The 23,851-nt window shown below is 37.5% G+C and overlaps 1 protein-coding gene across 3 annotated transcripts; it reads left to right on the top strand.

Moving 5' to 3' along the window:
* Window positions 1–11,026: 11,026 nt before the first annotated feature.
* On the top strand, window positions 11,027–23,827 carry LOC138820836 (complement C5a anaphylatoxin-like). Of its 3 annotated transcripts, none has more exons than XM_070012746.1 (5): window positions 11,027–11,150; window positions 18,480–18,562; window positions 19,967–20,029; window positions 21,574–21,797; window positions 23,255–23,827. In XM_070012746.1, the coding sequence occupies exons 1-4, from the start codon at window positions 11,071–11,073 to the stop codon at window positions 21,774–21,776; spliced, it is 429 nt and encodes a 142-aa protein (XP_069868847.1). In that variant the 5' UTR covers window positions 11,027–11,070; the 3' UTR covers window positions 21,777–21,797; window positions 23,255–23,827. The 3 variants fall into 3 exon arrangements, 2 of the variants coding, with proteins under 2 accessions (XP_069868847.1, XP_069868839.1); XM_070012738.1 differs by having other exon boundaries at window positions 11,028–11,150; window positions 21,574–21,777; XR_011370001.1 differs by lacking the exon at window positions 21,574–21,797 and having other exon boundaries at window positions 11,031–11,150.
* The last annotated feature ends 24 nt before the right edge of the window (window positions 23,828–23,851 follow it).

The raw sequence follows: 23,851 nt of genomic DNA, 5'->3' as shown, positions 1-23,851 counted from the left end.
TGTGTGGTGCCGGTTGCCGAGAAGCCGCGCGCGCGTGGTGGGCGTGGCCTGACATGACCACGCCTCCGGCCGGCCGCACCTCCATCCGGGCAGTGGGCGGGGCGTGGGGGGGTTTCCCGCCGAGTTTGCCGCCCCGAGGCGCGGCGCGCGCAGTGCGCGCGGGATCCCCCGGTCCCTGGCTTCCGGCTTGGCGCCTTCGCCCGGGGTTCAGCGGCTGTGGGCGTCGCGGTGCGTGGTGGGCGGGAGGCGCATCTTCGCCAGCTGCCATGCCAGTCTGCTCCCTGAGGCGGAGCTGGCTGGCGCTGAGCACGGGCTGCGGGACCCGCCTCCCGCCGTCCCCGCCTTCCCTGCTCAGGTTTGTTGTTGTTGTTTCTGGGACTTGAACTCAGGGCCTGGGCGCTTCCCTTTCGCTTTTTCCCTCCAGGCTAGCGCGACTTCTGGGCGATTCCGTCACCCAAAGGTAGAGCATTTGTCTCGGAAATAGCCAGCAAGCCGGGCGCCCATGGCTCACGCCTGTCATCCTAGCTACTCAGGAGGCCGAGATCTGAGGATCAAGGTTCAAAGCCAGCCCCGCCAGGAAAGGCCGTGAGACTCTTAGCTCCAATGAACCACCAGAAAACCGGAAGTGGCGCTGTGGCTCAAAGGGGTAGAGTGCTAGCCTTGAGCAAAAAAGTTCAGAATACCTGGGCCCTGAGTTCGAGTCCCACGATTGACAAAAGAAAAAATAGCAAAAAAAAAGAAGCAAATGTAAAGAATGCAAGGACAGTGGTGTACAGTATCCCAAGTACACTAGCCGCCAGCGGGCACCCCTGTAATCCCAGCTATTCCGGAAGCTGAGACTTGACGATTGAGGTTCGAAGGCAGCCCAGGAAAGTCCACGAGACGGACTCTAAAATAAATACCCTGTAGGGATTGTTAAATCGTTTCTCTATTAACGTTTTTTTGGGATATAGATGTCAACAAATGCCTGATTAAAACCAACATAAGGGAAGAATTATCTATTTTGGATCACAGTTTTAGAGTTTTCAGTCCACAGTCCTTGGCTTTGTTGATTCCAGGCCAATGGTAAGGCATAATATCATGAAAGCCAGTGTTTAGAGAAGAAGGCTATTTACCTTCTGGTAAACAGGAAGCAGTGAATACAGGAAGGAACCAAACAAGTTATTACCTCCAAGGACATGCCTCCACAGACCAAATTCCTCCAAACAAGCCCCATCTCCTGCTTCTCAGATTATGAATCCAGGGATTCCTAATCAATTCATTAAGTCAGAATCAGCTTCAGAAAGGCTTTCACACATCTCCTAGAGTATTGCTTTACTAATTTCCTAGGCATTTCTCAATCTGTTCAAGTTGATAAGTAGGCCTAATCATCACAATTGCATTCTAAAACTATATGTTCTAAGGAAGAAAGTCCCCTGGTATAATTTATATGTTACCGTAGCTATTCTGTGGAACAGAAGCAACACATATCAGTTATGATCTTAGGTATAGCCGCAGACACCTGCTGAGTAGATACTAGGTTTTTCACAGAGTCACTGAGAGTGCTAGGAAACCAGACTTAGAAAACGACCAGAAACAATAGTGTCAGCCAGAACCAACAAACACAACACAGACAAGTATATTGAACACACAACATTTATTGACAGAACTAGCAGTGAACCCAGATTAAAAGTCAGGCCAATCCTAGATCAGATATCTCATACCATCATTACAGAAAATATGAGCTGGGGAAAATCTAGGATTTTAGCATTGAGATTGGAAATTAGATGCTAGCTTAGTTGTTTTACAGCCCCTCCACCAGGGCTCATAAACTGAGAATCAAATTGAAAGGAGATCCAGATACTGGTCAATCAGTCAGAATTGAAAACTTTCCACAAGAAGAGACTAAGAGTCTATTGCAGAAGTCCATATGAGAGATAAAGGTTAGAGTTAGGATACTGAAGATAAAGACAAAAATAAAAGATGATTAGAATTTGGAATATTCAGTTGACAGAACTTAGTGGTGTACTGGATGTGATGTGTTTAAAAGATAGGGTGGTCACCTGTGCTAAATGGAGAGTTCAAGGAAGATGGGGCGTAGAAGTTTCTAAATTTAATGGACTTAGTTTGTTGGTGACATGGACATAAGTAGTTTCAGTAACAGTGGGAATAGAAATTCAGCTTGTGTAGATTTTAGAATGAAAGGAAGATGAATAAGTACAATTAATTTGTGTGAAAAGTTTTGCAGTGACAGAAAGTTAAGGAAATGATGGCATTTCTGGAAGGAAGATATGGAGTCCAGGGAAGGTTTTCTTTCCAGAAGAGACTGGAAGAGACTGACAATGAAGAAGAAAAATATTGCTAGGGGAGCCAAAGAAGAAAGGGAACAAGGAGAAGCTGTTCATTTTTAAAAACTGTATATAGAGCAGGATCCCAGTGACTTACACCTATAATCCTAGCTACTCAGGAGGCTGAGATCTGAGGATCGCAGTTCAAAGCCAGCCCAGGCAGAAAAATCTGAGACACTTAATTTCCTTAATTTCCAATTAACCACTCAAAAACTGGAAGTAGAGCTGTGGCTCAAAGTAGTAGCATGTTAGTCTTGAGCAAAACCAGCTCAAGGATAGCACTGTGGCCTGACAAACCTCAGGACACACATTCTCTCTCTCTCTCTCTCTCTCTCTCTCTCTCTCTCTCTCTCTCTCTCTCTCTCTCTCTCTCTCTCTCTCTCTCTCAGACACACATGCGCATATATAGAATAAAGGAAGGTATGGTGGGTAATATGTGTGACTAGAGCTGAGCAATGGAGGTACTCCTTTTGTAGCCTCTTTTATCAATGTGGAAGTCACAAAGGTAACCATCAGAGGGGAAAATGATTTAAGCTGATTGTGGGGAAAGGGAACCGAGAGAATGATCATCTTGCAAGTTGTTATGTAAACTGCTTTTCTCCCTGCCTCGGGAGAAACAGCAGCCACTACAATATTCTACTTCTTATCAACCTCTCCAGGAGAAAAAAAAAATCATCCTTAAGAATTCCAAGACTCAGCCCTCACCATCTCCCTTGTAAACTTGAAGTCATCCATTGCATTAGCCCACAGGTTCTTTAAGGCTCAACTTTGCTTTACCATATCCAGAATATGGTTGAGCCCTAGCCAGATTCTGGAGGTTAGACAATGAATGAATGATCTTGAACCTCTAGAAAGTATACTATTTCTGTTCTCCCTCACAACCTTTCCCTAGAACAATAAAGCAGATAAGCTTTCAAATATAACTAATTTAAGAATTCATAGCCGGATGCCAGTGGCTCACGCCTGTAATCCTAGCTACTCAGGAGGCTGAGATCTGAGGATCAAGGTTCAAAGCCAGCCCAGGCAGGAAAGTCTGTGAAACTCCTATCGCCAATAAACCACCAGAAAACCGGAAGTGGCACTGTGGCTCAAGTGGTAGAGCGCTAGCCTTGAGCTGAAGAGCTGAGGGACAGTGCTCAGGCCCAGAGTTCAAGCCCCACAACCGACAAAAAAAAAAAGAATTCATAACTGAGAAAAATTATTAGTGACTTAATTGTTCTAATCAGATTGATATTTTTCTCGTGGTTATCTCCTCTTTCTAACCTCTTACCTCATATGGAATTATTGCATGTTACTTAATATTATTCAATAACATTTAAGTGATAATATCTAATTAACATCCACTAATGATTAATAATTATAATTAAACTAATTACTATTAATAATGATCATTGATAATAATTTAAATAATATTTAAATGTTATCCAGTGATATTCAAAATTATATAAAAATTATTATACCCTACTAATTTGTCTCTTGGCATTATACTTGATTTTACCCATACTGAATGAAACTGCCAAGTTAATTATTTTTCTAATACTTTGATCATATGCTCCTTTTAAAATTCTTAAGTGATTCTCAATTGCTTGCTGTGTAGTTTGTTCTTATGGTTCGCATAGTCTTCTCTAATGTAGCCGTCCTTATTTCCAATCCTTACACTCATCTTACTACTCTTCTATCCTTATTTCTCACTATTTCTAAACACCAATATATTCCCAGATCACATTCATTAAAATAAGACTGACAATAGCCATTGAAAATAAGGCTTTATCCTTCCTGTTCTCCAATAATGTTTGGAAAGTCCTGCTCAGCCCGCCTTTGTTCTTCCCTCTCTACTGTTTTCTAGAGTTTACCAGGCCGCAAGCACCTTTCTTGGTTGAATGATTAAATTTACAATGCTGTATGTCCCTTTGGGCATGTGCTATCCCGTTCTCTGAATCATCTCACTTGTGTCTCTTTGATCTGACAGGAACATAGGCAGGTACTTTCCATCTTCGCCCTTTCAATTCTAAGCTGAGAACATCTTAAGCTAGTGGTTCTTCAACTAGGACTCACTTTACCCTGTCACCCCTGCCACAGATATTTCAGTGTCAAAGACATTTTGTTTTTATGACTCAGAAGGTTGTACTGACATCTAGTGGTGACAGCCAGTTTTGTTGCTTTAAAGCATCTTAACCATTATAAGGTAGCCAAAAACAAAAAAATCACCAAATTGTCAATAGAGCTGTGTTTCAGAAAAATTCATACAACCTTATCTGTGCTTCCCCCCTCCTATTTGTGATAAAGTGGGGGAAATAACTCTAAAAGTTTCCGTTTTTACTTACCTTTAAAACTGTCAACTATTTGTGGCCGAACTTAAACAAGTACTGATAATAGTATCAAATTAGACCTTAATGGTTTGTTTGGCTAATCTTTATCACTGTTGTGCACTTTTTTTTCATATGGTTTTATTTACTGAGAAAATACTTTTTTCTATGGTTTCAGTTACTGAGAAAATTGGCCATAAATTAAAATACACACAGTTATAATGATTTTTATTAGACATCATGAGGGTATTTCATCATGACAGTATTTCTATCATTGTTGGTCTGAAACTGTTGGTCTATATTTATGCCAGATTCATCTAATGTACCAGCTGATCCATAGTTGGTTTACTGTTTATTATTTTGATTGCATTATTGATTAGTAATTTTCCTATCGTGGTTCCAGCAATATCCTATTTGATTTGGGTCAGAACTCAAACAGTGATTTAAATATTAGCTGCTGGCCAGGGGTGAAGATGTGCATCAATGTCCCAAAAGTTATTACATCAGAAAGTTCATTTGCTACTCATAAAATTCTATTAGTCAGGCTTTGAAAATATGGGTCAAATCAAATATCAAAATCTAATACTATTCTAGTATCATTTTTTAAAGTGTTATTTGAAATTTACTCGACTATTCTTAGCTAGGCATTGGTCACTCACACCTGTAATCCTAGCTACTCAGGACACTGAGATCAGAGAATTTCAAGTTCAAAGCCAGTCTGGGCAGGCAAGTTCGTGAGACTCTTATCTCCAATTTATTATCGCCAGAAATGGAGCTGTGGCTCAAAGTGGTAGAGCACTAGCCTTGAGTACAAAAGCTCAGGGACAGTGCCCAGGCCCTGAGCTCCACAACTGGCAAAAAAAAAAAAAAAGAATGAAAAGATTTTTTATTCATTATTGCTTGCATTTACCTTGGAAAGCAATTCCAATAATACTTTGCATAGATGTCTCTCCATTTGGTAGATCAAAGATCATAAATAAGTCCTAAAGAGATGGTAGTGTTTTCATGATCTAAACAAGGTCAAATTATCTATCTCAGTTTCCCCTTACATACAGACCAAAATCCAGACTCCTTAGCATGGAATTCAAGGCTGTACAAATCAGCCCTCAGCCTACTTTGTATCTCCATTGGTCCACTTTATCATGCATTCATTAGGCAAAATTTTATTGTGGATCCAAGTATCTGTTAGTGTTGTGATAAGTTCTATGGTACACACATAAATATAGACTACATGTTCTCATGGAATCCATAACCTGGAGGGAAAAACAGACAAGAGAAGAGGTAATATTAAAACCCATCACTACCATCAGGCATACTATACCTAGAGACTTACACAATTGGCTCCATGCTAATTGTGAAGCTTTCTCCCTACTAGGAGCTCAAACACCATCATACTTTGAATGTACAGCTTCTTTTCTACATGTCCTCCCGCATTAGATAATGCTTCATTGATTGGATTCTCTGAACAAAACTTACTGCTTTAGTTCTTCCTCTTCTACTCTGTGATAACTGCAGACATTAGTATCTAAAGTCTTTTCTATTTTTCAGGGGTTAAAAAACACACATCATTGAGTTGATCCACATTTTACATGCATAAAATGAATTAAGGAACCTTTTGTGGAAAAAAATTGGTATAAAATTTTGAAAAAAGTTTTGTGAACATTTTGGAAGCAGTATCTTTCCAAATTTAATATAAAGTTAAAGTGGAACTTCCTAATTCATCTTCCATTATAAACTTGGCTTTTATGTTTTGAGCTTTTGTAAATTTTATTTTCAACTTCATGAAGCTTGCATTCAAGGCTTATTAGCAATATAATTATAGTTCACTGAAGTGGAGTTTAAACATAAGTTTTGCCATCTCTGGAACCTCAACACTCAACCTCTTTCATTTTGTTTGTTTGTTTGTTTATCCAGTCTTAAACTCAGGGCCTGAGCACTGTCCCTGAGCTTTTTTTGCTTATAACTAATCCTCTGCCACTTGAGCCACAGCTACACGTCCAGTGTTTTATGGTGATTACTTAGAGATAATAGAGTCTCCTTGATCCTCAAATCTCAGCCTCCTGAGTAACTAGCACTGCAGGCATGATCCACTGGTGCCTGGCCTATTTATTTATTTTGAAAAGTGTGGGGTTTTATGTTTTTTTCTTTTTGGCCAGTCATGGGGCTTGAACTCAGGGCCTGGGCACTGTCCCTGAGCTTCTTTTGCTCAAGGCTAGCACTCTACTACTTGAGCCACAACACCACTTCCAGCGTTTTCTGTATATACCTTCCCAGCCTGGGTTTTATGTTTTTTTTGTTTTTTTTTTTTGTTGGTCATGGGGCTTGAACTCTGGGCCTGGGCTCTGTCCCTCAGCTCTTCAGCTCAAAGTGAGTACTCTACAACTTGAGCCACAGTGCCACTTCTGGTTTCTGGTGGTTTATTGGAGATTAAGAGTCTCACAGACTTTCCTCCCCGGGCTGGCTTTGAACCACAATCCTCAGATCTCAGCCTCCTGAATAGCTAGGATTATAAGTGTGAGCCACCCTCACCCAGCTATTTTGAAAAGTCTTATTAGCCTAAATTAATGAAACAAAAAGATTTCATTGTGATATGTAGGTATATGCATGTAATACAGCATAATCAAATTCAAATTCTATTACTCTTTCCTTATTATTACTACTTCTCCTTTTGAACAGTTTTAGTGGGGTTTCATTATGCTTTTTTCATACATATGTATAATATATTTTGATCATATTTGCTCCTGTCATTTCTCCTTTCTCTCACCCTTCTGCAGCACCCCCCCCCAAGACCTGCCACCCCCTGAAAGGCTACCTAAGGTGCCAGTGGGGAGAATGGGTTAATAGCAGGTCTGTCTGTCCCAATGTTGCTGCTGGAGCTATTGCAGCAGCTCCACTCTAGGTCCCTACAAACTTGCCTATGAAACTACTTTCAGTGGATGTTTGTAAACAAAATATGTTTTTAAGCTCATAGAAATACATAAACTACACTGAAAACTACTGAGTAAGGAGATATACTTAATTCTAAATTCTAATTCTAAATTCTAAATTTCCCTAACTATCTTATCTCTAAGATTCCTTTTCATGCTGACAGCAAGGGGAAAGCACTTCAGAACTGGAGGCATGGCTCAGGTGGCTCAATGCCAGCCTTGAGCGAAATAAGACAAACAAGAGCACGAGGTCCTTAGTTCAAATCCCTCTACCTGCACAAAGGAAAAAAAAAAGAGGGGGAAGCAACTAAAAAGACTTTGAGTACACTGGCTTCTGCAGTGCTGGTAGCAGGAATCCATATTGCTCCTATTTATGAAAACATAAAGTAGCTATAGTGTAAGATGAATAAGAATATTGTCAAGACCTGAGACTAGAAGCTTGAGCCAAGAGGCAGGTCAAAGGACAGATGTTCTCTTATGCTCAGAATCATCCAGTGTTTATATACCCCTTATGAACCTAACTTGCATGACTCTCAGGCCTCAATTTTGAATGGTGTTTGAGGAAATGGCCTCCATACTCAGGTTCATGAAAATGACACACGGGGTGCTTTTGGGCCACTTTACTTCTCCTGCACTAGCTAGGTAGGAGGTTCCTAAAGTTAGCAATAGAAAATTCTACTATGAAATACTGAAAATGACAATACACAAAAGTGTTTTTGAGTTGTTTTCTAGATTTATAACCCATTAATATTGCCTCCCTACAAGTTGTTTGGTTTTGAAAATCATGCACAATATAATCTTTTTATCATGCATAAAAGAGGTCTATAGTTTGTGTGAATTGAAAATTTGTTTCTGCTCTTTTCACTTTTACTAAATAAATATGAAATAACTAATTATTTTAAAAATGACAGTTGGATAACACAATTTTTTTTTACCCCTCTGGGTGTAATTTCATATTGTGGGAACTTTCAGGATAGTCAGGTAATTCTGCTACTTGGCTGCAGTGAAGAATGAGAATGCTGAGGCTGCAGAACTAAACAGGTCCCAGACCAGAAGGACTCTCTGAACCAGGTTGAGTCATTTGGACTCCACTTTTGAGGGCAGAATCCAGTTAGTATTAACAGGACCATGAAAATTTCTACCAGATCTGAGATTTTTCTTTCTTAGAAATGCAGTATTTGTACAAAGAAAAAAAGAAAGATAAAAAAACAAAGCCTTGCCCAAACTTCACATTTCAAAAATATAAAGAGCAACCTATCCTTTTGGAAAGTCTATCCTTCCTGTTGGAAGATATATTGAACCAATTTTGGCTAAACACAACCAAGAATATATAGACTAAATAGAACTTCAATTCTACTGAGCAACGTTATTCTTTAAACATTTTCTACTAGAGAAATATGCCAATGATTTACAAGTACTAGTTTTGTCTTTAAAATACAAACACTAGCTATGTTGACTGGAGTGTTCTTTCTCTAAGTTTCCCGAAAATGATGGAAAGAGCACTTTGTTTGTTTTAACTTTATCCATCTTTCACAACCCAGCTTAATCATTGTTCAGATTTCCTGTTAAAACAAATGGACTAAGTGGTCAAAGTGGCAGATTTTTTTCCATTTTAGTGACACATGTAACAGACAACATTAGTTAAACTTATGTATAAAATTTTGCTTTGGGATCAAAGCAAAATTAGTAATTAAATTAGTAATTAGGGCCATACTAATTCAAAGCATGGGATGCCAATGTGATTATAAATACCTGTTTATAGAATATATGCTTAAGTCATTTATTTTAAATAGTGAACACATTATATACAAAAGCACATGATTAATAATTTTTAAAAAAAAGGGTTAAAGCCAGGTGCCAGTGGTTCATACCTGTAATCCTAGTTACTCAGGAAATTGAGATTTGAAGACTGCAGTTCAAAGTGAGGTCGGGAAGTCCATGAACTACTCAAAGCACAAAGAGGCTCAGGAAAGATGCCCAGTTCAAACCCCAGGATCAGCAAAGAAAAAGGGTTAAAGAATTTTTTTAATTTAAGTTTTATTGTAAGGGTGATATACATAATCACGGGGTGATATACGTAAGTCAGGTAATGAGTACATTTCTTTTTGAACAGTGTTACTCTCTCCCTCATTTTCTCTCACTTTTTCCCCTCCTGATCCCCCTTCCCTTAATTTTTCCTAATGAATAGAAAACATCATAAAAATAAACCATTGTAAAATATTATTTGTTAGTTTCAAGAGTCAGTTTTATAGGAAGTTTTGTTCATCTTAAGCTCATATTAAAATTATTAAAACCTTCATTGAAAGGTATGAATTCATCAAAAGAAAGCTATTCTATGTGTGAATGAATGCAAAGTTTTCAATGTGTGAGTGGCATACAAATGAATGTAGATATTGGAGGATAGGATTCTCTACTAAATATCGGTTTGATTATGAAGGTGATAATGGCAGCCTCCTTAAGCATGACATTGTCCTTGCCAGTCCCAATCTTTTCTCCAACTAATGTCCAGTTCCTTCTTTATAGTGGGCAGTCTAATGAACTATTCTCTTAATCTCTTTTTATAGATCTAGGTTATCCTTAGACCATTTACAATACCAAGGACATAACTACTTAGATCTTTTTAATAAAAGACCACCTAGAAAACCTAAACTAATGGAGATAAATTCTAAAAACATGTCAGTTTGAAACAAAATCCAGGTGGGCCTTTATCGGTATTATAAAGAAGAGAGATCTATCAGAGGCATTGGTTTGAATCTGAAATTTCCCATGATACTTTTATATTACTAAGGCTTAGTTACTAACTGATTAGCTATATGGAGGTGATTGGATCACAAGGACTTTCTTTTTTTTTTTAGTTGTTTATGCCAATGATGGAGTCATAATTGGGTGGTCTTGGCTGGAGGAAGTAGGTCCCTTGTGCTGGGGCTTTCATGTAAGCATACATTGACATTAGCCTCTGCTTGCCTGTCTCTCTCAGCTTGCTGTTTGCCATGTGATGGGCTACTTTGCTCTTCCAATGCTTTCCACTGTTACATTCTGCCTTACTAATCACAGCTCTAGAAACAACGGAGCCACTGAAAAAGAGCCTAAATAAATCTTTGCTCCTCAGATAATTTGTCACAGCAATGAAAAACTGAACAGCACAACCATGTTCAAAGTTAATCTAACCTCAGAGCAAAAACCATGTTTTCTTCTAGAGAAGAAAAGCTGAAGGCAATGTAACTTCCTGGTTTTGGGGATTGAGCCCCTGTTCATGGAGCCAAATTCTGATTGTACAGTCCTTTTATTTATCTTAATAGAAATAAGTACCTTAAGTATAAATTCTTATAAAATTACCTCCTTATTTATTCCTGGACATGAAAAGAGGTATTAATTCCTCATTTTAATTTTCTTACTTAGAAATTCTTTTATATGACATTAATAATTAACCAGAGAACAAATTTATTCAAAAATTTCAAGCTCAATTTATTTAAAAGGAAAGTAGTTCATGAAGCTTATATCCATAGTTTTATGAGCCCTTCAGCCATGAGTCCTTTGGGAATACTTTGTTTTTTAATCTTCCTGGAGAAAAGTAGAGGACAAGAACAAATGTAAGTGAGCCAAACTATCCTCATTTTACAATGGTCATGAGTGAAATAGTAAATTCAACAGCTTGTGTGAATTTGTAAATAGTTTTCTCCACTTGAAATTGCCAAATGGATAGTTAATTTCTGAAAAATGAAGTCATAGAAGCTTTTTAATTAGATGACTATCTAATAACATGACAGCCCTTATAGGATTGCTATTTATAAAAAAATTATGTGATTATTCAGATTTCTCTCCAGAAAAGGAAGGCAAAAAGAAAACTCAAGATAACAAATACTTTATTACTGACTTGTATTTGGTGATTTGTTTCCTTTGTAGTTTTTGTTGTTGCTGGGTTTGTGTGTGTGTGTGTGTGGACTCTACACAGTTAAACCAGACTTAATTGAGATCAGGTCTAATACTGTGATTTAAAAATTTGTTGTTGTTTTTATTTTTATTTTTATTTTATGTTATTCCATTTTTTGTGCCATATTATTAACACAGTTCTTTTTTATTGTGAAAATACTGTACAGAGGGGTTACAATTATATGGGCAAGATAATGAGTACATTTCTTATCAAGAATTGTAGCCTCTTCCTTTACTTTTATTTTTTAATTGTGAAAATACCGTGCAGAAGGGTTATAATTACATGGGCAAGGTAATGAGTACATTTCTTATCAAGAATTGTTGCCTCCTCCTTTGTTTCCCCTTCCCAACCCTTCTCATCTCCCCCACCCCACGACACCCCCCCCCCCAAAGTTGTAAAGTTCATTTTTCGACATAACGTCTTCTACATTTCATTGTTGCAGTGGGTCAATCTGTATCCCTATTTAAATGATTTGTTTTTTCCCTTCCCCTCCACAAATTATACCAACATCAAATACAGTGAAAACAGGGGTTATACTGTGGGAGAGGGACATACAAAGCAACAAAGAAATCATCTTATAAATATGTTAGAAACAATCGTAAGAAAGAAAAAACATTTGAATACATATCTTGGGGTTCATTTCGCCTAACATCAACTTATCTGACCATTTCTGCTTGTCTCAGACATATACTAGTTACTGCAAATAAGGGAAACCATGGGACCTATGTTTCTTTGGACCTGGCTTACTTCACTTAATATAATTTTTTCCATTTCCTAACAAATGGGGCAATGTCATTCTTTCTGATGGAGGCATAGAATTCCATTGTGTATACATACCACATTTTCTTGATCCATTCATCTATTGAGGAGCATCTGGGTTGGTTCCATATCTTAGCTATGGTAAATAATGCTGCAATAAACATAGTTGTGCTGGTAGCTTTAGTACGGTCTTGTTTGTGATCCTTTGGGTAAGTGCCCAAAATTGGGATTGCTGGGTCATAGGAGAGCTCTATGTGGAGTCTTTTGAGGAACCTCCATACTACTTTCCAAAGTGGTTGAACAACTTTACACTCCTAGCAACAATGCAGTAGGGTTCCTTTCTGTCCACATCCCCTCCAGCATCTGTTGTTAGTTCTTGATTATAGCCATTCTAACTGGGGTGAGGTAGTATCTCAGGTGGTATCTCAGCACCATATAAGCAGAGAAAAAGCTGGAAGTGGCGCTGTGGTTCAAGTGGCAGAGTGCTAGCCTTGAGTTGAAGGGCTGAAGGACAGCGCCCAGGCCCAGAGTTCAGGTCCCATGACAGAAAGAAAGAAAGAAAGAAAGAAAGAAAGAAAGAAAGAAAGAAAGAAAGAAAGAAAGAAAGAAAGAAAGAAAGAAAGAAAGAAAGAAAGAAAGAAAGAAAGAAAGAAAGAAAGAAAGAAAGAAAGGAAGGAAGGAAAGAAGGAAGGAAGGAAGAAAGAAAGAAAGGAAAGAAGGAAGGAAGGAAGGAAGGAAGGAAGGAAGGAAGGAAGGAAGGAAGGAAGGAAAGAAGGAAGGAAGGAAAGAAGGAAGGAAAGAAAGAAAGAAGGAAAGAAAGAAAGAAATTTAAAAAAAGAAAGAAGGAAATCCAGTGCATTTTGTATGATAGAGAATTGGAAGCTATATCACACAGAAAATTATTTCATGTCTATAACTATGATGTTTGCACTGAAAACTAACTTGAGATTATTGAATTGAACCCACTCATTTATACATGAGGTTATGTGCAAATAGGGAAAGTGACTGGCCAAGGATCACATTGACAGAAAGGGACAGAAGTATGATTTTATTCAGAGCTCCTGTTCACCACTTCAATTTTTCCATTTGTCATAACTTATAAATATACATAAATTAAAAATATGTACCAAGACGTTCACAAATTCCCTGCATTGTGAACTATATCGTATAGTGATCTTGTGTCTATAATAGATTTCTGTATCTAATTTGAAATTGTGTCTCATGGCCACAGTCTTTCCATTACTCTAGGTAATTTTTTACATGTTTTAAAAATTATATTTTTCAATTCAACAAATCAGTTTATTAAGTATAATGCATCTTGCTCAGTGTCACCCCTTCTATGGCTTACCTCATCATTCCCAACCCTACCCATACCCTCAAGGTACATGAGATAATTTTTATTTACTTCCCTTTGAAAGACAAGCAGCTGAAGCTCAGAGGGAAGGAGAATTTACTGGCTTTACATCAGTGACAGAGTCAAGGCTAGAGTCCAATTCTTGTCCAGGAATGTTCTGAGTTTTTTCTGTTATACCAAATGGCTCCTAATAAAACATACCTACTCACATAAATCCCTTGGGCGTTAATTTCTATCTAATACATTCGGTACTTATTTCTGGCTGTTTAAAAGGGTGTTTATCTTCCAATTTTAGTTTTCCTACTTGAAGAACTAATTTAAAAAGAACTAATTTAAAAAGAAAGTAGCTTCAGGAAAGTTTTATGTATGCTTGTATAAGCCCTTCAGCCATGTATATTTTGGGACTACTTTGCTTTTTAATTTTCCTGGAGTAAAGTGGGGGACAGGAACAAATGTAAATGAAGTGAGCTATCTTTGTTTTACAATGTGTGTTAGTTGTGATGAGTGAAATAGTAAATTAAACAGACTGCATAAATTTGAAAATATTTTTCTCCATCTGTGCATCCCAAATGGACAGTCTAATCTTTGAATAAGAAAGTCATGCAAGCAGTCTGATTTGATGATTTGCTAACAGCAGGACAGCTTTTAGAGATTATTTCTTACTAACAATTATGTACATTTTTATTCAAGTTCCTCTTCAAATTAACCCAAAGTAAACTCAGAAATAAACTTCATTGGCCTTTATTGTTCTTTTATGTCTGATCTTAATTTTCTTGGTGTTTTTTTATGGACTCTAGGCTATTAAGCTTGAACACTTGAGTCAATTCTAATATTTTGAATTTCAAATCTATTGTAATTACCTCTACATTTATGATTCATTATTTTTAATGTTATTGAAATCACTTGTATTTTAAACTATGCCTTGGAAATAGTGGTCTCCTATCTAGAAATGAGGGGGGGTTGTACTACTAGAGATTATCTAATTGGAAACACTTCATTTTATATTTGACATAAAATTTCCCAGATAGGAAATGTAATTGGCCTAAAGTCACACTGCTAGACAAAGTCAGAAGCCAGACTTTTTTAAGTTCCCCTGTTTTCCACTTCAGTTGTTTTCATTTTGCCATAGCATATACTGTAAACATGAAGTAAATGAACACTTAGGATGTTTATAAGATTGTAGCACTCTCTATCTGCAGTCTGAAATTGTTTTACCTAGCTATAATCCCTCTATAACCTTAGGCAATTTTTGTATTCCCCTTGAAAGACATGCAGATGAACCTCAGAAACTCGAATTAGCTTTATATTAGGGGCAAAACCAGGACTAGAATCTCAAGTCCCATGATTCTTGTCTAGGAATATTCTCAATTCTTTCTATTATATTATGTTGAACCCTAATAAAAAGCTTCTCTTCAATTTCTATGCTAGAGTGAGAGTGTTGGCCATTTAAATCATGACACTTTCTCAGACAGGTGCCGGTGGCTCACACCTGTAATCCTAGCTACTCAGGAGGCTGAGATCTGAGGATCACAGCAGAAAACTCTGGTAAACTGGGGCTGGGAAGGTGGCTCAGAGGTAGAAGGCTTGCCTTGCATGCATGAGGCCCTGGGTTTGATTGCTCAGCATCACAGAAGCAAAAAGAAAAAAGCCGGAAGTGGCGCTGTGGCTCAAGTGATAGAGCACTAGCCTTGAGCTGAAGAGCTGAGGGACAGCACCAAGGCCCAGAGTTCAGGCCCCACGACCAGACCCAAAATAATAATAACAATAATAAAACTCTGGTAAACTCTTGTCTCAAATTAAGCACCAAAAAGGCTGAAAGTGGCAGAGCACTAGCCTTGAGTGCAAGAGTTTAGGGACAGTGCCCAGGCTACGAGTTCAAGCCCCAGAACTGGTTCATGCACGTGCACACACACACACACACACACACACACACACACACACACACACCACACAAAATTATGTTACTTTTTCTCTGTTTGATTGATTTGATCTAAGAAATCATATAGATACATGTATCATATATATACACTGTATATATGATATATATATATATATATAATATTACTACATGGTAGGCATTAAGGATGTAGCAAGGATAGAAAAGATATTCCTAGAATTAGCATTTGTATGGTATGGAAGAAAAAAATAATGAAATATTGAACCAATGAACGAATGAATACACAAGGATGGATAGTCTTTAGTATAGTGAATTAAAAATTAAGGAGAGTAAAGACATAAAGAAATCATGGGTACCAGTAAAATGGGGACAGAAAAGGTTCTCTTAGGGAAGTAACAGTCAAACAGAGCTACAATGAATGAAGAAGGAAGCCATGAAAATATCAGGAAAAACATATTAGGTAAAGTTCAAAGGAACATTCTTGCCTCTCAGCAAGCTCAGGCGCCTGCTCCTCTGCAACTATTAAAATAACAGGACAGGAATGGGAAGGTGGCTCAGTGGTAGAGCGCTTGCCTCGCATGCGTGAGGCCCTGGGTTCGATTCCTCAACACCACATAAGCAGAAAAAGCCAGAAGTGGTACTGTGGCTCAAGTGGTAGAGTGCTAGGCTTGAGCTGAAGAGCTGAGGGACAGTGTCCAGGCCCAGAGTTCAGACCCCACAACAGACCAAAAAATAAAATAAAATTACATGACTATATGAATTCTTCATATCTGGATAGACTCTCCTGCTAAAGTTCATTTATATGTGGACACAGAGCCATATTCCAAAGAGTTCTAAACACTATTTTAAACACTATGTGTCACCACTACCACCATGACAACTCTACAAACCACTCCATAAGCAACACTTCAAAGAATCCTGATATTAAAAAAGGCTTTGATTCCTAAATTTTTCTGGGTGCAAGGTTCTTAATAAGTATGGTTTAGGATAGCTGCTGAAAGTGTCAATTCTGGATACAGGCTCTTCAAGACAGTCTTAGTTCTATAACTTAAAAGGTCTGTGACCTTGGGCAAATTAATTAGCAGTGTCCTCATAACAGGAGCAATAGTGATCTACTCCGCAAGGGTATTTATAGATTTTATTCAATTACTTATATTCAAGGATATAAGAACTTGCTTAATGGAATGTTATTCACGATAAAGGAGAATGGAATTGTCATGTTGTCGTCCATATTGGAATATAGACCTAGAAATACTAATATGACATTATTATAAAAGTGAGACTATTTCAGGGTAAGCAGCTGGTTTGTGAAGTGCAAAGGAGAAGGTAATGGAAGGTGAAAAAATGTAAGTACATTGTATGTATTTAGGAGATGAATTTAATGAACATTATATGCATTTATGTAAATACCACAATACAATTCCTTTGTACAATTAACTGATGCCAATTTAAAAAGAGAAAAAATAGAACAAGGGTTAACAGGACTTGATGTAATATTTAGTGAACATATTCCTTGTATATATATAAATGATAACAGAGTAAGAGATACAACACAGAATGGAGGAATCCGTAATCCTTGCTTTCAAGGAATGAAAAGCAGGATATATAAGACAAGGAGCACCTATAAATAGCAACAACATAAACACAATACTTTTATGATCATTTTTTCTTCAGCCTGGCATCTGTACTATACTGATAGTGTTCTGAGAGTATGGGTTGGAATGGGAGGTGGTTTAAAGTTGTGTGTTCTCTCGGAAAAACTTCATGTCTTATAGTATAGCATTGAACCTTTTATGTTGATAGCAACTTCATCCTATTCTATGGAACTCTCATGACCAGTGCCCTACCATCTCAGTCCCTCTGTACCTATATTCCTTCTGCTTAGAATGTGCTTCATGTCCTCATAGAGCCAGCAGATATGGTCTCTATTTGTACTTATTTGCTTTCCTTCACCAGAATAGATTGTAAACACACTGAGTGCAGGGTCCTAGACTGTGGTGGTCATTGTATCTTAGCATTTCTACATCAGAGAGAAATATTTGTTAAACTAATGATGATGGTAATAGTTATAATAAGCATAATATTGACATTATTGAATATGTGTCTAACTTGCAAGGTCAGTAGTACTTTTCACATTTCACAAATGACATGATGTAACTTGCCTAAGTCAAATCTGCTAGCAGATGAAAAAATGAGAGTTTGAACTGGAATAACTACCAGTTCAAATGAAATCCATGGCTCTTTTGCTTTATTTACCTTTTTCCTTAATACTTCAGTGATTGCTTAGGAAATATTTTGGAACAGAGGTTGTTGGACAGATTATTTTCCTCTTTAAGCAAACTAGACATTGTCTACAACTAGAATTTAATTCTATAAGTTGTGAATGTTATCATGTCAGAACATGTTTCTAAGGACATTATTACGGATTTTTATTCTATTATATTAGCATAATTAAGCTCCAGAATAAGTAAAATTTCAAGTTATCACCAGTTCTTCATTTTTTTTGGTCAGTCCTGGGGCTTGAACTCTGGGCTTGGGCACTGTCCCTGTGCTCTTCAGCTCAAGGTGAGCACTCTATTGCTTGAGCCACAGCACCACTTCCAGTTTTCTAGTGGTTTATTGGAGATAAGAGTCTCATGGACTTTCCTGCTCAGGCTGGCTTTGAATTGCAATCCTCAGATCTCAGCTTCCTGAGTAGATTACAGGTGTGAGCCACTGGTGCCCAGCTAGTTCTTCAAAGCTAAGATAAAGTACCTGGAAAAAGAACTCATTATATGAAAAGGAATGACTAAACTATGATCCTGCTCAATTACTTCTGTTTATTGCTTTACAATCTCTCCCAAATAAAAGTTGTTATCAGCACTATATGTATATCTAATTGTATTTTAACATCTTTTAAACATGAATGCTGCATTACCTCTTGCTGAATTAAAAACATTTTTAAAACACCTGTAATGTAAAATACTTTGTTTCTACAGATACGGTATACAGAAAATTCCAGATCAATATAAAGCGGATTTTCCAGCCATTAGAACCACACAATTTGAAATGAAAGGAACTGGTAATTTCAGACAATTGCAAGTTTATTTATGAAGAGTTTGAGCTTTTGTAGTAATTCATGTCAGTTCATGTACCTATCGTCAATCAATCCCTACTGGTATGGTTGGAAATACTGGCTGGGGCAGGGGTGAGGAGATGCTTTCATTTTCTATTTTGCCTGTATTCTAGTTCTAGTTATTAATATTGAGGAACTGGGCCCTTTTTTTCTGGTCTCATGTTCTTTTCATTTTTTTTTTTCAGGTAAGGGATAGGTTTATTCAGTAGACAAGCTGGGACCAGGCAAGGTTGGCACTCCACGTGGCTGGGAAAGGCCTGGAAATGAGAGAGAGCTGGGAAAGAGAGGAAAGAGAGAGGAAAGAGCTAGAGCAGAGAGAAAGCAGAGAGAGCTAGAAAAGAGCAGCAAGAGAGCAGAGAGAGCAGAAAGAATGGAGAGAGAGCAGAGAGCTAGAAATGAACAGAGAGAGAGCTACAATAGAACAGAGAGAGAGCAGAGCAGAGAGCTAGAAACGAACAGTGTTCTTTTCATTTTGTTTAAGAGTTCTAGTCTCCTGATATGCTTGACTTGCTCAGATCCTTTCTAGAATTCTGGTTTTAGGAGAAACAATCAAGATGAGTTGAGTAGAACCAGAAAGACAAATAAATGATTCACTCAAGCTCTTCTGATCAGTTAACAACATCTTAAAGATATGTTTCCTTCTCCCTCTTCTCCCAATGGGCTATTTCTCAGCAATAGGAAAGAAATTGTATGAACTACATCATTTCTAAGTAACAATAAAAGTGGGACATCACACATCCTTACATGTAGTTATATGTCTTGTCTGGCACTATGAACCCTTCATGAACAGAAATCACATTTATTTATTTTCTTATTTCCTTATCTATATTATGCTGATATTGGGGCCTGAACTTAGGAACTTACATTCTCACTTAGCTTTTTCACTACAGGCTGGCATTCTACCACTTGGGCCACACCTCCACTTCCTAGAGATCTTATCTTAATCACCTTTTCTGTGGTTATAAAATTCTTCATAGTTAGATCTCATTCTGCGGCATTTATAATTACATTTGACATAATATAGCTCAAAGAGCAAATAAGAAAAATAGGTGATCCAGCAAAACTGCTCATTTTAAATCATTAATTTGTTGTAACCAATAAACCGAAAACATTTAAAGTTACCAAACTAAACCTAGATAAACAAACCAAACTCAGCTGCACTATGAGGGGAGAAGTCTTCTTAAGAGATGTAATATATAATAGCTAATTGGAAGCCTAATTAATACTGAAGGGTTGAATGAATGATTTATGAACTTTTAAAATACTTAGTTTCATAGAATGTTTTTATTTTTAGACTTTATATTCCTTTCCTTTTCCCTTAGTCTTTTTCACTTTTTTCTTTTTTAATAGATGACTCTTCTAAACAAATTCTCAGGACAAGAAGAGATCTGCAACAGAGCATAAAACAGCAAGGTAACATAAAACCATCATATAATCTTAAAAACATTAGGAGTACGTCACTAAAAACCTCCAGAAGATGGGGCTGGGAATGTGGCTTAGTGGTAGATGCTTGCCTAGCATGTATGAAACCCTGGGTTCGATTCTCAGTACTACATAAACAGAAAAAGCTGGAAGTGGCGCTGTGGCTCAAGTGGTAGAGTGCTAGCCTTGAGCAAAAGAAGCTCAGGGACAGTGCCCAGACCCTGAATTCAAGCCCCAGAGTAGAGGTCTAGCTCCTCTAAGTGACAAAAATTAATCAAAAAAATCTGTTTTATTCATTTAGCCTAATCTGAGAAAACTGAACCTTCATTACTTCTGTCTCTAAAATATGACATAGTAATTTTATTTGTCCCAAATATATCCTCTCTACAAACATCATGTACAATTAACATCATATTCTTCCATTCTAAATGTATGATTTGATTAACTTTGGGGTATAAAAACCTATTTATATATTTCATACATTTATATTATGTTTACATTTATACTATTTCATACATTTAAAAATATATAGTATTTAAAACTATGATCTAAAATATAAATCTAATGGAAATTTCTAATTTACAGATAATTCACATTTTATAGTAGAAAGAACATCAAACCTAGGGGTGTGTGGCCTAAGTTCAGTCAATAACCATGCTTACAGAAATGTAGGAATTTCCAGTTGTATGAGTTACTGTAAGTTAACCTTCATTCTATGTTGTAATGATCTGAAAAAGGGGGCACTGATTAAGCTGAGCACTTACAGGGTCTGTGCAGTATGCCATATAAAGCGTTTTGAAAATAGGATATTTAGCTTCCAGAAGGAAATTCCTACAGCGCTATCTTCAATTATCGGAAGGTTTCTTGTATATTTAAATGTGTGTGTGTGTGTGTGTGTGTGTGTGTGTGTGTGTGTGTGTGTGTGTGTGTGTGTGTGTGTGAGAGAGAGAGAGAGAGAGAGAGAGAGAGAGAGAGAGAGAGTGTGTGTGTAAGTGCATGTGCACGTGTGCTCGAGCTTGAACTCAGGGTCTGGGCCCTGTCCCTAACTTTTTGTGCTCAAGGCCAGTGCTCGACCACTTAAGCCATTGCTTTACTTCCCAGCTTTTTTTTTTTTTTTTTGGTGTTTAACTAGAGATGAGAGTCTCAAGGATTTTTCTGCCCCTGCTGGCTTCCAATCATGAACCTCAAATCCCAGCCTCCTGAGTGGCTAGGATAGCAGTCTGAGCCAGTTTATTTAATCTATTTTTACTCAAAAAGTTCTGATCCCAAAGTGCTAGTTTGAAAGATTAGGATTTATCTTAGTTGAAGGAAAAGGGTATTAACCGCTAAATGCTAGTTTCAGGAGACCTTTCAAACCACATAGTGTGAACTGGAGTCCTCGGTCATGCTGGAGTAGTTGCAAGGAAAGGCAGGTCAGCTTATGGCTATTGTGGCTAAGAGCTCACTTGGCCATGGAAACCAAGAATGCCTTCAGATTCTTTCTCAGCCTGAGATGTTACGCCTGATCAAGGGTAACTGGTTTGTCACTATTTCAGCTGATAAATACAGACATGCAGTGCTAAAGAAATGCTGTTACGATGGCGCTCGTCGGAATGAGGATGAAACCTGTGCCCAGCGTGCCACCCGGATTACCATAGGGCCACACTGTACTAGAGCTTTCAGTGAATGCTGTACCATCGCAAAAGAGATCCGAGATAAGGATACTTTTAAAAAAAAACACCTCCATTTTGGACAGTAGTGTAAATATTACATTTTCAGGGTATGCAGATTAACTATTACATTTTCTACTAGAATTCTGCCCAATACCATTGATTTTTGTATAACTTAATACTTTTTTAAAAAGGGCATTTTCATGTTTTCATTAAAATTGAATATTGAAAAGTCGAAACTTAGACATGCCCGTAAGGAAAAACGTTATCCTTCTTGGAAATCCATGCAAAAGAGGTGCAGAAGAAAGCAGACTACAGAAACCCAGATTCAAGACCCAGTAAAAGGCTGCAGCCAAGTTACTGTGTAAACTTAAACAATTCTTTTTCTTTTTTCTTTTCTTTACTTTTTTTTTTTTTTAATGAGCTCTTTAGCTCAAGGCTAGCGCTCTACCACTTGAGCCATAGCACCACTTCCACTTTTCTGGTGGTTTATTGGAGATAAGAGTCTCATGGACTTTCCTGCCTGGGCTGGCTTTGAACTGCGATCCTCAGATCTCAGCCCCCCGAGTAGCTAGGATTACATGTGTGAGCTACCAGCGCTGGGCTGTACTTTTTAATCCTTTTGTCTCTTCTTTATATCATCTTTAAGATACAAACAAAGCAGGCACCTCCTGTTTTTACTGCAATTATTTTGTTTAAGTTTATATCTCTAATATTGTCCATCTCAGTGAATACATTACTACAAAAATATTTGCTATGTTAAGTTATCCAAATCATACTAACAGTTATTTTATTATAAAAAAGCTTTGTGTTTAGCTTCCTTTAACACATAACACCATGTTAATGACTAATAAGAAGTATGAAAATGTAACTGTAATGGGATATTGTTAGAGAAAAAGGAATGTTATTCCAGGCATTTGGTGATCTAGACTCTGGTAATAGCTGTGCCTAGGACAAAGAACTTAACCTCTCTGAAAAGCAACTAAAGCAAAACAGAGATGGGAGTGTGGCTAAAGCATGCTAAAGCATCAGGCCCTGAATTCAAATCCTAATACTGACAAGCAGAAAGAGAGAATACTATGAAGTTTAAATGAAATGGTAAAAATTGAAAATGCCAAGAGATCACCTCTGAGTTATTATGGATATACAAAATGAGAGCTGCTTACATTTACTCTAGAGAGCCCTAGATTACTAGATATTTTTGTTGTATTGGTCTATGGATAAAGTGCTTTAAAAAGTTACATTAGGCTGGGGAAGTGGTTTAGTGGTAGAGTGCTTGCCTACGGTTCTTGAAGCCCTGGGTTCAATTCCTCAGCACCACATAAAAAGAAGAGAACAGGAGTGGTGCTGTTGCTCAAGTGTTAGGGTGCTAGCCTTGAGCAAAAGAAACTCAGGGACAGTGCCCAGGACCTGAGTTCAAGCCTAGCAAAAAAAAAAAAAAAATCTCATCCAAAATGCAGGAAAATCTCATTCAAAATGCAGGACTGTAATTTTTTCAATCTCAGTAATTTGAAAGAAATTCTTATTATTTTGAAAAACTTAACAAGGATATCTTATTGTCTTTCAGAGTAAGGATTCACAAAGATGTCAACTTCTTTCCTCTCCTGGAATATACTCAATGTCATTATTAAATGCTTTAATTTTTAAGTAACGCACATATTTTCTATGCTGTTAATTTTACAAAGTATCAGACAACAAAATCAAACTTAAATATGATGGTTATACCTTTTCATTGTATTTTTGAAGCAAATAGACTTGGTTGCATGTGAAGTCATTTATCGCATTTTAAATTTATTACCCTTTTTCACAAATGAGAACAAAGTAGCTAACACTAAGTTCACCAGAACAGCTAAACCACCAATCCTTACTGTACCCAAGAAGCCTGCCCTTCACACTCTCAGAAGTCAAGACCCATCACACACTGACCACTGTGAAGATTCTGAGTGGAGAGTCAGGACCATGTTGGATAGTGCTCACTGCTCTGTGTATGGCCCTGCCCTAGAAATATCTGTAATTACTTACCATACTGGGTCACCACAAGGTGATGGTGCCAAGAAATGAAGGCCCCTAAAATGACATCATGTTATAAATATAATTGTTTCAATCAGAATGCTGGAGATAATAAAGTATTTTTCACTCATGTTGATAAATTCTCATTGATAAT

This window comes from Dipodomys merriami, unplaced genomic scaffold (genome assembly GCF_024711535.1).
Source record: "Dipodomys merriami isolate MVZ:Mamm:240054 unplaced genomic scaffold, mDipMer1.0.p SCAF_11, whole genome shotgun sequence".
Lineage (NCBI taxonomy): Eukaryota > Metazoa > Chordata > Mammalia > Rodentia > Heteromyidae > Dipodomys > Dipodomys merriami.
Note: the sequence above shows the minus strand (reverse complement) of the source record. Positions and strands in the feature narration are given on the sequence as shown.

Excerpts from the sequence above, each read along its gene's own strand:
- LOC138820836 (XM_070012746.1), top strand. The coding sequence starts at position 11,071 with ATGAGCCCTTCAGCCATGAGTCCTTTGGGAATACTTTGTTTTTTAATC. Across the intron at positions 11,151-18,479 it reads AGTAGAGGACAAGAACAAAT|ATACGGTATACAGAAAATTC; the intron begins GTAAGTGAGCCA and ends TTGTTTCTACAG. Across the intron at positions 18,563-19,966 it reads ATTTGAAATGAAAGGAACTG|ATGACTCTTCTAAACAAATT; the intron begins GTAATTTCAGAC and ends CTTTTTTAATAG.